This window comes from Chelonoidis abingdonii, chromosome 11 (assembly GCF_003597395.2).
Source record: "Chelonoidis abingdonii isolate Lonesome George chromosome 11, CheloAbing_2.0, whole genome shotgun sequence".
NCBI lineage: Eukaryota > Metazoa > Chordata > Testudines > Testudinidae > Chelonoidis > Chelonoidis abingdonii.
In genome coordinates this window covers 46,320,800-46,332,585 of record NC_133779.1, presented here as the reverse complement: position 1 = coordinate 46,332,585, position 11,786 = coordinate 46,320,800, and the positions used below count along the sequence as shown (strand labels likewise).

Genomic DNA, 11,786 nt, shown 5'->3' with positions numbered 1-11,786 from the left:
GGAGGGAGAAAACTTGTTCACCTTAGCCTCTAATGATAGGACAAGAAGCAATGGGCTTAAACTGCAGCAAGGGAGATTTAGGTTGGACATTAGGAAAAAGTTCCTAACTGTCAGGGTGGTTGGACACTGGAATAAATTGCCTAGGGAGGTTGTGGAATCTCCATCTCTGGCGATATTTAAGAGTAGGTTAGATAAATGTCTATCAGGGATGGTCTAGACAGTATTTGGTCCTGCCATGAGGGCAGGGGATTTGACTCGATGACCTCTCGAGGTCCCTTCCAGTCCTAGAGTCTATAAATCTATAAATGTGCCTGTGACGTGAACCTGAGTGTGAATGTGTGTGCTTGGAAAATGCTTGAAACAGGCAACATTGAAATATAAATCCTCTGCTGGCCCCGGCCTCAAATTGAGCACTGGCTTCTGCACTGGAAGAACAGCATGGGAAAAGCCCAACTCTCCAGCCAACCCTTACAAGGCTTCCCTTGTAGCTCATCTACCCTCAAGCAAAGAGATGAGCCTAGCTTTGTGCCTTGAGCTCTGTCAAACTCAGGCTGAGGGGCCAACAAAGGAATCTCATTCCATTGCCCAAGGTCCTTCAAGAAGGAAGCACTCACATGCCTACATCTAGGAACTGTCAGCAGAGTCGCCTCAGCTGATTTTTCCTGTCTGAGATATTCGGATGTAAGTAAAGTTTAGCAACTTTCGGGTGTTTTAGTTTATGTATCAGTCAGTTGTGCTGCTTCAGTTGCAGTACAGATCAGAAGCTATGGTAGAGAGATTGGGCTGGAGAAAAGGCATAAGTCAGAGAAGGATTTGGAACTCAGCAGCCTGGTGTCCATTTGATATCACTGCTCATAGCTCAGGAACAGCAAGAGCTTTTAAATCTGACCCTGTCTCATTTTCTTCCACTCCTGGTTAGAATCAAAGGCCTGGGAGGTGGACACCTGCCGTGGACACTACAACAATGTCTCCTGTGCTGTCTTTCACCCACGGCAGGAGCTGATCCTCAGCAATTCAGAAGATAAGAGCATCCGTGTCTGGGATATGTCTAAACGGTGAGTGCTCTGCCACTGACTGGGGTTCTGATGGGCCTGTTATTTCTGTTAAATGTCCTCGTTTTATAGTAAAAACCCCCAGATCAAATGCAGTCTTCAAACATCAGTTAATGTGTTTGCAAAGAACTTTTCCCTGTGAAACCGCTATTCAGTATAAGGAGGAAAACTAGGGTTGTAAATGATTAGAAACAATTGTGAGAGGAGCCAGCTTGTTTAGCGACCTCTCTGACGGAAATGATTTGAATGTATGCGATATATTGGTTTCATATTTGGATGAGTATCACTCTCTTGAGAGAGAGACTGAGTGGGCCAAAGCTGCAGTTTATATGTACAGTGGGCACACTTAAAAAGTTAATTCTGGTTTTAGAGCTGTTACCAAGGAAGCGATATTCCCTGGGTTTAAAATGGGGAATACTGTTGGACTCTGACACCGGAGTGGACTTCCTGGGGTGCTCCAGCTGTGGTCAGTGAATCTTGATAATCACATGGACAAAAGTCAGTCCTTGACTTGGCTTGTTTACCCTGAAACCCTGACGCTCTGACATCCCAAAGGGGCTTTATTGTAAATGAGAACCAGGCCCCATGTTTGCTGTGTCTCAGTGAGTCAGTGGTAGGGCTGAGAATGGAACCTGGGAGTCCTGGTTCTCCACTCCCTGGTATAATCCCTAGAACATCCTCCCTTCCTGAGCAAGGCATGGAACTCAGAAGTCCCAACGTTCAGTCCCCTGCTCTAACTATTGGACACTACTGCCTCCCTGTAACACTGCTGGGGACACCCAGAGCTGAGCGCCATTGCTCCCTCCTACTGAGGCAGACAGGTAGCTTTGCTAGAGATTAGACTGTGTCAGGTCCTTGCCACACCAGTCTGTCTTCCTCACCAGCAAACTCAAGGCTCTCCCTGCCTAAACCTTGCCTAGCAGGTAACAATCAGTGAATTCCAGCCTCCGAACTCTTCAGAGATGTTTCTCTGCAATTCACGGCACCTATCACTGAATAATCACAGAAGAGATTAAGTTTGCTGCTCTGTTAAAAAGTGAACTGGATGAAATACACCTTTCCCTTCAAACACTGCACTGAGTTGGCTTATAGTGAAAGTAAAACAAGTTCATTAACAGAAGAACATGGATTAAATGATTCCAGGTGAACGGGATAAAGGCAGAGTTTCTTACAAGCAAGTAGAAGTGAAAACATTCATCTAAAAGACTAAAACTTTAACGTAGCAAGATACAGTCTTTGAGTCTTTGTACAGGATGGTTTCTCTCATCTCCAGTTATCTTTTCAGCTCTTTACTGGCCGACCTGACCAGAACTCATCACAGAGATCCAGTCGCTTGGTTTGTTTGTCACTTAGGGTATGGCTACACTTGAAATTTCAAAGCGCTGCCGCGGCAGCGCTTTGAAGTGTGAGTGTGGTCGGAGCTCTCTCCCAGCACTGCATGTAAACCACATCCTCTACAGATGTACCGTGCAGCGCTGGGAGCCGCGCTTCCAGGACTGCCGCACTGATTACACTGAGGCTTTACAGTGCTGTATCTTGCAGCGCTCGGGGTGTGTTTTTTCACACCCCTGAGCGCGAAAGTTGTAGTGCTGTAAAGTGCCAGTGTAGCCATACCCTCAGGGTGAAGGATAAAGATGGAGGTTTTTTTCTGTTCCTTTACCCCCAAGGGATGTCTTTGTCATGCAAGTCAGGAAGACTTCCTGGGGATTGTCTCCTGGTTCTCTCTGGGATTCAGGAGCAATGTTAATTCTCTGTCTTTCAAGTTCAGGATCAGGATAACCCCTGCTGGTTTAGCTCAATGGCTGTGTTTATTGTTACTATGTAAAGCGAGGTAAACCCACATTCCTTTATCTAGGCCAGACCTGTTTACCATTTTTCCCAAGGCTAGCCTCTTGGTCTTAAACATGTTCTAGTAACATCATCCAGAGGAGTCCATAACTTCCTGTGTTCCATTAGCACGTGCATTTTGCAATGACATTAATGACTAGTGTATTATTAAGTTTCAGATGCTACCTCACAAGGCATTGTTTGTACACACATTACTTGCTGTAGTGTGTAGGGTGTGAATACAGGGCTGCCTAGGGTCACGCTCCCCCAGAGTGCCATGTACTTTCTGGACCTTTAGGCTCCAAGTCTTCATTTTACAGCCTGGTGTTTGCTCCAAGGCTTCTGCTTCATTTTGTTTCTCGTTTCCCCCACCCAGCACGGGTGTCCAGACCTTCCGCCGAGATCACGATCGCTTTTGGGTGTTGGCTGCTCACCCCAACCTCAACCTCTTTGCTGCAGGTAAAAGGAATCCTTCCAGGTTCTGGCAGGCTGTGATGAGGGGAAGAGGTTATCGGTCCGTTGGCACATATCAGAGCCCTGTTTGTGGGTTAGATGCTCTTTTATATGTTCTGGTTTACCCTAGAAAGAACAGGAGGGGCTAAAATGCTTCTGATTGATATTCCCCATAGTGCAGTGGTGCTCAGCCTGTGGCCCAGTCAGCACACAGCTGCAGCCCATGTGACATCCACAGGGCCAGACAGGTAGTGTATACATTGTGTGAATGCAGCTCACACTACACAGCGAGAGCTGCATATGCCGCCCACAATGGTAAGTAGTTGAGAACCACTGCCATAGTGTCTAAGTGCCCCAGTCGTGGACCAGGACCCCAGGGTGCTAGGTGCTGTGCACAGAGCAAAGACAGTGCCTGCCCCAAAGAACTTCCAGTGTAAGACAGGAGATGACAAGTGGGTACGGACAGATGGGGGAGTACATGGAAATAATATTGGTCGGCATGACAGGCAGTGGTCTCAGAAACCAGCAGACTAACCAGCGTTTTTAATAGGTGTCAGGTAAAGAAGAGTTTGAAGGGGGGTTTGAAGGTGTGTAATGATGGAGTTTTGCAGGTGTTTATAGTGAGCTCCTCTCAAGCGTGAGGGCAGACACGAGAGAGCACGAAGGTGCTTGTTTGAAAACCTAACAAGTGGGTTATGGAGGCTGGCAGCATGAACTGATCGGAGGCTGGAGTCAGCATTTCAATAGCATATGAGAGATAGTCGGATTGGGGATAGGCCATGAAGGGCCTCCAAAGCAAAGACATGTAGCTTCTGTTCACAGTAGAGAAGGGGGAGCCAGCAGAGGGTTGTGGAGAGAGGGGTGACGGGGTCAAAGCGAGGGGCTGGGAAAATGATCTTTGCAGGGACATTCTGAATGGATGTAAGCGGGGATATGATTCTAGTCAGTAGCCAAGTTATAAGCTCCTCAGGGTGGAGCTTGTCTCTTGCTCTGAGTGTGTTTAGCCCTTAGATGAATGGGGCCCTGATCCCTTACTGAGCCCTCTAGGGACAACTGTAATACAAATAAAATCCGCCAGTCTTACCACGCCCCGACCCTTATAGCCACAGGAGATGGAGTCACCTAAACCTCTCTGTCTGGAATCCTGTGTTGGAGGCATGTTATGTGCTGAATAGTCCACAGGGAGGAAGCTGGGGGCCTGGCTTGACTGGTTAATGTAAAGGAAGGAAGATGGGGCTGACCCTTGCTTCAAATAGGGGAGCTGTTAATGGGGTAGGAAATGGAATTCACCCTTTCGGTCAAGGTGAGTGACTGCTGAATACTGTCTGTCAGCCAGTCGTGTAGTATGTGGGTTCGTTCAGCCCCTCTGAATTCCCATGGAAATAGTCATGCCCTATCCAGAATATCCCCTCTGTTATGGAGGCAGAAAGCAAAGGCAGCTAGCCCCTTCCCCGTCTGGATTGAATCGTGACAGCCCGCGACGATTCCTGTCTTTCCTTTCCTAGGCCACGACGGCGGCATGATCGTGTTCAAGCTGGAGCGTGAGCGGCCTGCCTATGCAGTGCACGGTAACATGCTGTATTATGTGAAGGACCGTTTCCTGCGCCAGCTCGATTTCAACAGCTCCAAAGACGTTGCTGTCATGCAGCTGAGAAGGTGAGGGGGCCCGTGTGCCGGGACAGTCCTGGCAGTTGGATAAACGCCGCTGACGTGAGTTAAGCCATTGCAGATACGCAAGCGGCACTGTCTTCCTCCTTCCCCTCAGTTTGATTTCAAACTGATTGTTCAGTCAAATGCAAAGGTGACCTTTGATACAGAGCTTGGGGAGAAGATAATGGGCTATAGAGCCTCGGACTTCTAGGCTGTTCCAAAATGGTAGTGGCTGTTCGGTGACCTCTGTGATGAGAATGATGGGTCTCAGTCCAGTTCCTTGTGGGGCGAGATGTCCTTCATGTAAATCACTGTCACCATTAATGCTAATTGTCCCTGTTGTCTGCAGAGACCAAGGACTGAGAACTGTGCCATGGGTTGGGGGGCTGGGAAACGGGCAGGAAGTGACTTGTCTTGGGCCCTCCAGGCATCTGTGCTATCCCAGGAAGATGCATTCTGGGACATCAGCAGCAAACCAAGCACCATCCCCCAGGGACATGAGCCGTTGTTCACTTTCTCTTCTTTTTGTGTTTCTTCTTCAGTGGTTCCAAGTTTCCAGTGTTCAACATGTCGTACAACCCAGCTGAGAATGCTGTCCTGCTCTGCACGGTACGCCAGCCCCGAGAGGGAACCTGCCCCACGTGTGCTCTGCGCTGTGTTAGAGAAGCAACTCTGGACAAGCGGGGGGTGGGAATGGTGTCTTCAGGGTTTGGTTAGAACTAACACTGGTTAGCCTCCGTCTTACAGAACAGTCCCGTCACTGGGGGCAGGGTGTGCTGCCAGACTGGAGACTGGTTTGTGTGGAGTTTTCCAGCTAAGGATCTCCTCACCATCTCCCATAAACACGAAAGCGTGCCCATCACCTTGGTATCCAGGTGTCCTGTACAACATTCAAGGGAGATGACTTCTTCCCACTATTCTTTGCAACTAAATTCTCTCTGTAGAGGGGAGAGTGAATAGACGGTACGTGTGTGTGTATATGTGCATATATATATGTGTGTGTGTGTGTGTGTGTGTTACTTGTTCCTTCTATAGAGAGCTAGTAACCTGGAGAACAGCACCTATGACCTGTACACCATCCCCAAGGACGCAGACTCCCAGAATCCCGATGGTAGGTGTTTAATGTGTTGCATTTTTCTTTGTTAATCTCCCTTTCTTCAGTCTTGCCCCCACCTCCTCTATCCCATTGTAAAAAAAGCTTCTGTTCTCCAAGTCTCTGTTGCACTCTCTCCCTGCGTTTCCTGTAGCCCATGCAGTGTGCGTCATTTGGCAGGCCTTCCTGCTTACTAGATCACGCGGTACATTGACTTGAAAAATTCATGTTCATCCCCAACTTTACAGCTGCAAATATATATTTTATAATTCAATTATTAGGACCTTTGCATTTTCCCTTTCCACACAGCAGGCAGCTTCCCTGCCTTGTCAGTGGAGATGGATTTCACCCAGATACATTGTATTCAAAGTGGGTTTATACTCAGAAAAGCAGCTGTAAAAGTGACACTGCTGGGGCCCAGTATTCATATTCTCTCTCTACAGATTCCAGATCAGATTTACTCAATTTACAAGTCAAAATATGATTCATTTTTTTTCTTCCACTTGGGATCTGAAACTCCAGCTGGATTCTTCCTGCCTCTGTCGTCACGGCAGTAAAGATTTTAGGATGAGTACATAGCTGGCAGTGTTGGGGGTGATGTATGAGGCAGACTAGAATCCAGCTCACTCATTAGTAACTTTACTGGTTTATGCAGGTCTAATGGAGAGAACGGTCTCTGGCACAAAAGTCACATATCTCAGAGATGGGAAGCAAAAAGGGGCCTTTTTTAGTCCCTTAATATATATTAACTATATTGAACAATACAGATGGTAGTTCATGTATTTCGGTTGAAAGTTTCAAAAGTGACTAGTGGGTTTGGGCATGTGACGTTGAGACCCCTTTAAAGAGCTTGATTTTTCAGAGGGCAAATGCTCAATGCTTTCTGAAAACAAAGCCCTTTTAAAGCTATCTCCAATTGGGCACCCAAAATCTCCCTCGTCACTTTTGAGAAGCTTGGCCTTTGACTTTAAAAAACCCAAAGCACTTATACACAATGTAACATTCCATCTGGGGTAAATATCCTTCATACCATACTGCTTTTGTCTCCTGGAACCCCTGCCCAGCGATACCCCTGCACTGCACCATCAGTATTGATCTTAGCACCCTCAGCTTGCTTCCCTGGGAATCCCCCGGAGAAAGACCATGTCAATAAATCTAGGCTTTTGGCCAAGTAAGAAAATGAATAGTCACAGAGCAGATCATTATACAACCTTCTATTGTAAAGAAAATATGTAGGGTAATAGGAACGTTTCAAGCACCTTCTATCTGAGCATCTATATACGATGAGCATTAATGAGGAAAGTTCCTCTGGTGTGAGCCAATCAGAGAGGCCAGTAATAATGTGGCTTTAAAGATCATAAACTCAGGGAAAGACATATGACCATCATTCACACAGGAAAGACCTTGTCTGAGCCAGATATAGAATCCAGGTCTCCAGCCTTGTGTTCTTAACTACAAGAACTTACAGTGTGGTGTACATGAGACTTGATTCCCTTTTCCCCTCATTGGGGCACTGACCTGTCACAAGCATGATTGGTAAGGTCTCATTGACACCGGTGACTGTCTGGATCTCCGATATCCTTAGCGCATCTCCCTTAACGCACAACTGTCGTCAGTAGTGATGGTGGTAACGAGGAAAGAGTCTGGGGGCTAAAGAGTGGGACAATCGCTTCATTTTACTGTAATTGCAGCAAGTCTCTCCTGGGCTTATCTATTCCCCTGCCCCTTAGCACACATCACCTATATTAGTGATGCCGAAGCCTTTGCCACATCTGCAATGGGTCCTGCAGTACAGTTCTCTCCATGCCTGTGTGACACGCAGCACTGTGTTCGTATTAGCATTTTAAAACTGAGGGAGCAGCTGCACTCTAGGGAAAGTGCATTCGTTCTCCTTGAGCTCATTATGCTGGGTAGCCCCGGCAGGGGGGCTTACATTGAAGCTGGGACCCTCGCTGCTCTCAGGTTGTTTGGCCAGTGAGGCTCTGCTCGTTAGTTTGATCAAATGCGCTGTCACCCAGGATGGCCTGCTTTTCTGCCAGGCAGTGGCGTTGGCTGTGCTGGCAGCCACTTGTCTTGCGCCTTGGCTAGAGAGAAGGGCTGGCGCTGGCCATGCTGAGATCTGAAAGGGTGATGGGGGGAGGAAATTTTGAATCTCATGAATAGCCTTAGGTTAAATTTGAGTTAGTAGGAAGCAGCTGATCCAACGCAGGCAAAATGGAATCAAACAAAACTGACTAATGTGTTGCCGTATGAGCCTGCCAGAAGTTTTATTCGCTGCCTGTGTTTTGCTTTTCCCAGCCCCGGAAGGGAAGCGTTCCTCTGGGCTGACAGCTGTGTGGGTAGCTCGCAACCGCTTTGCAGTCCTGGATCGCATGCATTCGGTAAGGGCCACGCTCATCAGGGTCGTCTTTTTAACTGTGTTTTGTCATTTGAAAGTCTGTATGCACGGAGGGGGAGACACAGAAACGGTTAATTAGATTGTTGTCGGTTCAAGTGTATTGGTGGGGTGCTGTCGGGAAGATCTGGCTCTGAAGTTAGGTAAAAAGGAAGCTTAATAATATAGAAATGAAATTTAAACTAATGAAAACAGTTTTTGTCCTTTCTTTTTTCTAATGTTCACCAACACCAACTAGCCACAGTGAAAAATACTTATGCTGCCATGCACACCTCTTGCAGTTTAGATAAAATAGTTGTATACTGTTTAGTTTGTGTTGTATTTGGTTGTATCATTGTCAGGCTATTTTTGGTGAGCAGACATTGAAAACTTGCTACATCTTAGTTTTGTTCTTCCTTCCTTCCTGGCTTCATTCTCTGATTTCTTTCATTGGATTGGCCTCTTCAGTGTCTACTGCTTCCTCTCTTCCTCCAGCCCTTTATTTCTGTTTGTTTCCCTACACTGAGCTGTCTGCTTTTTCTCCACTGTATCTTCTCCACCCATACACCCGCTCACGCACAGTGCTTGGAAATCTTACCAGAAGGTTGAACTTCATTAGCCAAAGAGATATGGAGGATATGATGTTTTCTCCCTCGTTCAGTGAGAACAGAAAAAACAGCTCCTCTCCACCCTGTCAGAGCGGAGGTTGGGTAGGATCCCTACCAGCATATGGACCATTGATCATGCTTTGTGGGCTCCATTTTTCATTGGGCCTTTAGCTACTAAGTGTCGATGCATTTGAACACCTCCTTTCCCCATTCAACAAACAAACCCCTTTCTGTTGTAAGGAAGAAGGTTCTCTCTTTTTTCCCCTGCTCCCACTCCAGACCCTCCTGGCTTCTACTAGGGGAAGAGAAATCTCCCTCAGCCCTCTTCCAGGCTTCTGCTGTAAGTGCTCAACAGCCTTTCCCAAGTATTCTCTTTTAACACAGTGAAGAGAGCAATTTGGTGTTTAGACTTGATTTTCATTGTGGAAGGGAAATGTTTTGGTTCTTCCTATCTAACTCTGTCTCTTGATTTCCCCCTCCCTGCATGATAGATCCTAATCAAGAACCTGAAAAATGAGATTACCAAGAAAGTGCAGGTCCCGAACTGTGATGAGATTTTTTACGCTGGCACTGGGAACCTTTTACTCAGGGATGCAGACTCGATCACGCTCTTTGATGTGCATCAGAAGCGGTAAGATCCCACCTGCTGAAAGAGATTTCATGTTGTAATCCTTCCAACACGTGCTTTTTGGGGACAGGCCATGGCTATTCATATGCTCCAAAACCTAGCGTCAGTTGCAAGCTGTATCAAATTGATCCAAATCCCAGCTACTAGCTGTTACTAGGAATGAAGTGTAAACATTCTCCAGGCATTGTCACCTTTCACAAGGGAAAATGGGCATGGTCCTCCTTGTCCATCACTACAACAACAGAACCCTAGAGACTGGCAAAGGAAAAGACTCCCTGGTGTAGGTCAGGGACCTGACTCTCTGTTGCCTTGTACCTTGTGACGTCATTAACACAAGTTCAAGGTGAGTGTGAAATGCTGCCACCTCAGAATATGATAGCACTTTGCACTGATCGTGCATCTGGCCAAATCCCTAATCCAGTGCAGGATTGATCACTATGGTGTATTTGTCAGTGCTGCTGCTTCTAGTCCAGCTCTTAAAGGGCCCTGCTGACATACAAACTATGCCTTTTAAACAGCCTTGTATGCTACTGGCGACTTTAGAATCCCAGATTAATAATACTGAAGCATTTACATATAGATTTACTTTGCATTTCACTCAGTGTTGTGCCTTGAAATTACCCTGGTTTGTTTCACTTCCTGGTTCTCGTACACTATCCCAAGACCGGTGCCCTTGGATTTCTAGCACCGCTTGAAGGCTTGCATCAACTTTTTGTATTGAAACAAAAGTTGCATGGGAAACTCTTTCCTGTGTTCTGTAAAATCTGTCTCTGAAAATAAAACCTGAATTTTGTGCTTAACCTAAGTTGTCACTTTACATATCTCAGCCTGTGTTGCTTTCGAGGGACTTCTCCTGGCTAGGATAGACTCCAGAGGAGCCAATTCTCCGATATGCTGTGGCCCCTTCACACTAGTGTGGCAATGTAAATTTCATTCAGGCTCACTTTAATGCCACTTTACAGTGCCAGAATGGTGTAAGGGGGCCTTAGGGTATCTGAGAATTAAGCCCCAGAGTTGTTGGGAGAGGAAGTCAATAGATATAACAAAGCTCTTTTAGTTGGTGAGGAATATTGTGACAGTCTCCCTGAAAGAGACCCTCATGGTAATCCTGTCTCCTGCAGAACCCAGGCTTCCGTGAAGATCTCCAAAGTGAAGTATGTCATCTGGTCAGCTGACATGTCCCATGTGGCTCTGCTGGCTAAGCATGGTAAGGACCTTCTTCCTGCTTATACCCATTTAGGGTTTTCAGCAGCTCTGCCTGCTCTCAGCTGGGTGCTGTTTAGAACCCCAAGCCACGCTTCGGGACCTAGTGTGCTGTAGCAGTGCCCATGCGGAAGGTTATGGCGTGGCCAGCTGGTGTGCTGCAGATTCACACCTGCTTTGCCGCACAGTAATTTGCTGTGTAGACAAGCCCTCTGAGGCAGACAGAGGATTCTGTAACCCTTACGGTTTTCTGGACTTCCTCCTCCTCCTCCTCTCCAGCCATTATGATCTGCAACAGGAAGCTGGAGTCCCTATGTAACATCCATGAGAATATCCGTGTCAAGAGCGGCGCCTGGGACGAGAGCGGTGTCTTCATCTACACCACCAGCAACCACATCAAATACGCTGTCACCACAGGGTGAGTCTGCTGCTTGCAGGGCTTAGGAGTCAAGGTGTGTGTGTCTTGAAACCACTCTGAAGGACCTGTTCTCTCCTCGCCAAATGTGGCTGGGCTTGGTTCGATATCAGGCTGCGCCGCAGCTGCTGGGTTTGGGTATGTGAGCCTTCTCCTTTGCACCTCCTGCTGTCAGGAACAACGCCTTGGGGACCCTCCCTCTGTAGCAACAGCCTCCTCTCTGTTCTTCCATGCAGCTCCCCTGGTGGGTGCATCTTCCTCTCTCGAAACCATGGCTAAAAGTCTCTCCTTGCTCTCCCCTCTTGTGTTTTTGTGGGGGTGGAGTTTATTGAAGCCACTGTGCAGAATTAAGTTGCCTTGATCATATCAGCTCACATCCTAGCAAGTGGAACTATCAAATAAAGGCTAGCTCACTGCTAAATTAGGGGAGCCGAAATAGCTTTTCAGGCTGAACAGGAATTTGCTCTGTATTTTCTCTTCCCA

The 11,786-nt window shown here is 47.1% G+C and overlaps 1 protein-coding gene across 1 annotated transcript in view; it reads left to right on the top strand.

Annotated features, from left to right (window-relative positions):
• Positions 1–11,786, top strand: part of COPA (COPI coat complex subunit alpha) — a 33,281-nt gene that overhangs the window by 10,250 nt on the left and 11,245 nt on the right. Inside the window, exons 8-16 of the mRNA XM_032792036.2 lie at positions 920–1,055; positions 3,256–3,338; positions 4,838–4,988; positions 5,525–5,591; positions 6,018–6,093; positions 8,374–8,456; positions 9,549–9,688; positions 10,807–10,892; positions 11,168–11,306. Of these exons, the coding sequence (XP_032647927.1) occupies positions 920–1,055; positions 3,256–3,338; positions 4,838–4,988; positions 5,525–5,591; positions 6,018–6,093; positions 8,374–8,456; positions 9,549–9,688; positions 10,807–10,892; positions 11,168–11,306 (961 nt within the window). The remainder of the gene's footprint in view (positions 1–919; positions 1,056–3,255; positions 3,339–4,837; positions 4,989–5,524; positions 5,592–6,017; positions 6,094–8,373; positions 8,457–9,548; positions 9,689–10,806; positions 10,893–11,167; positions 11,307–11,786) is intronic.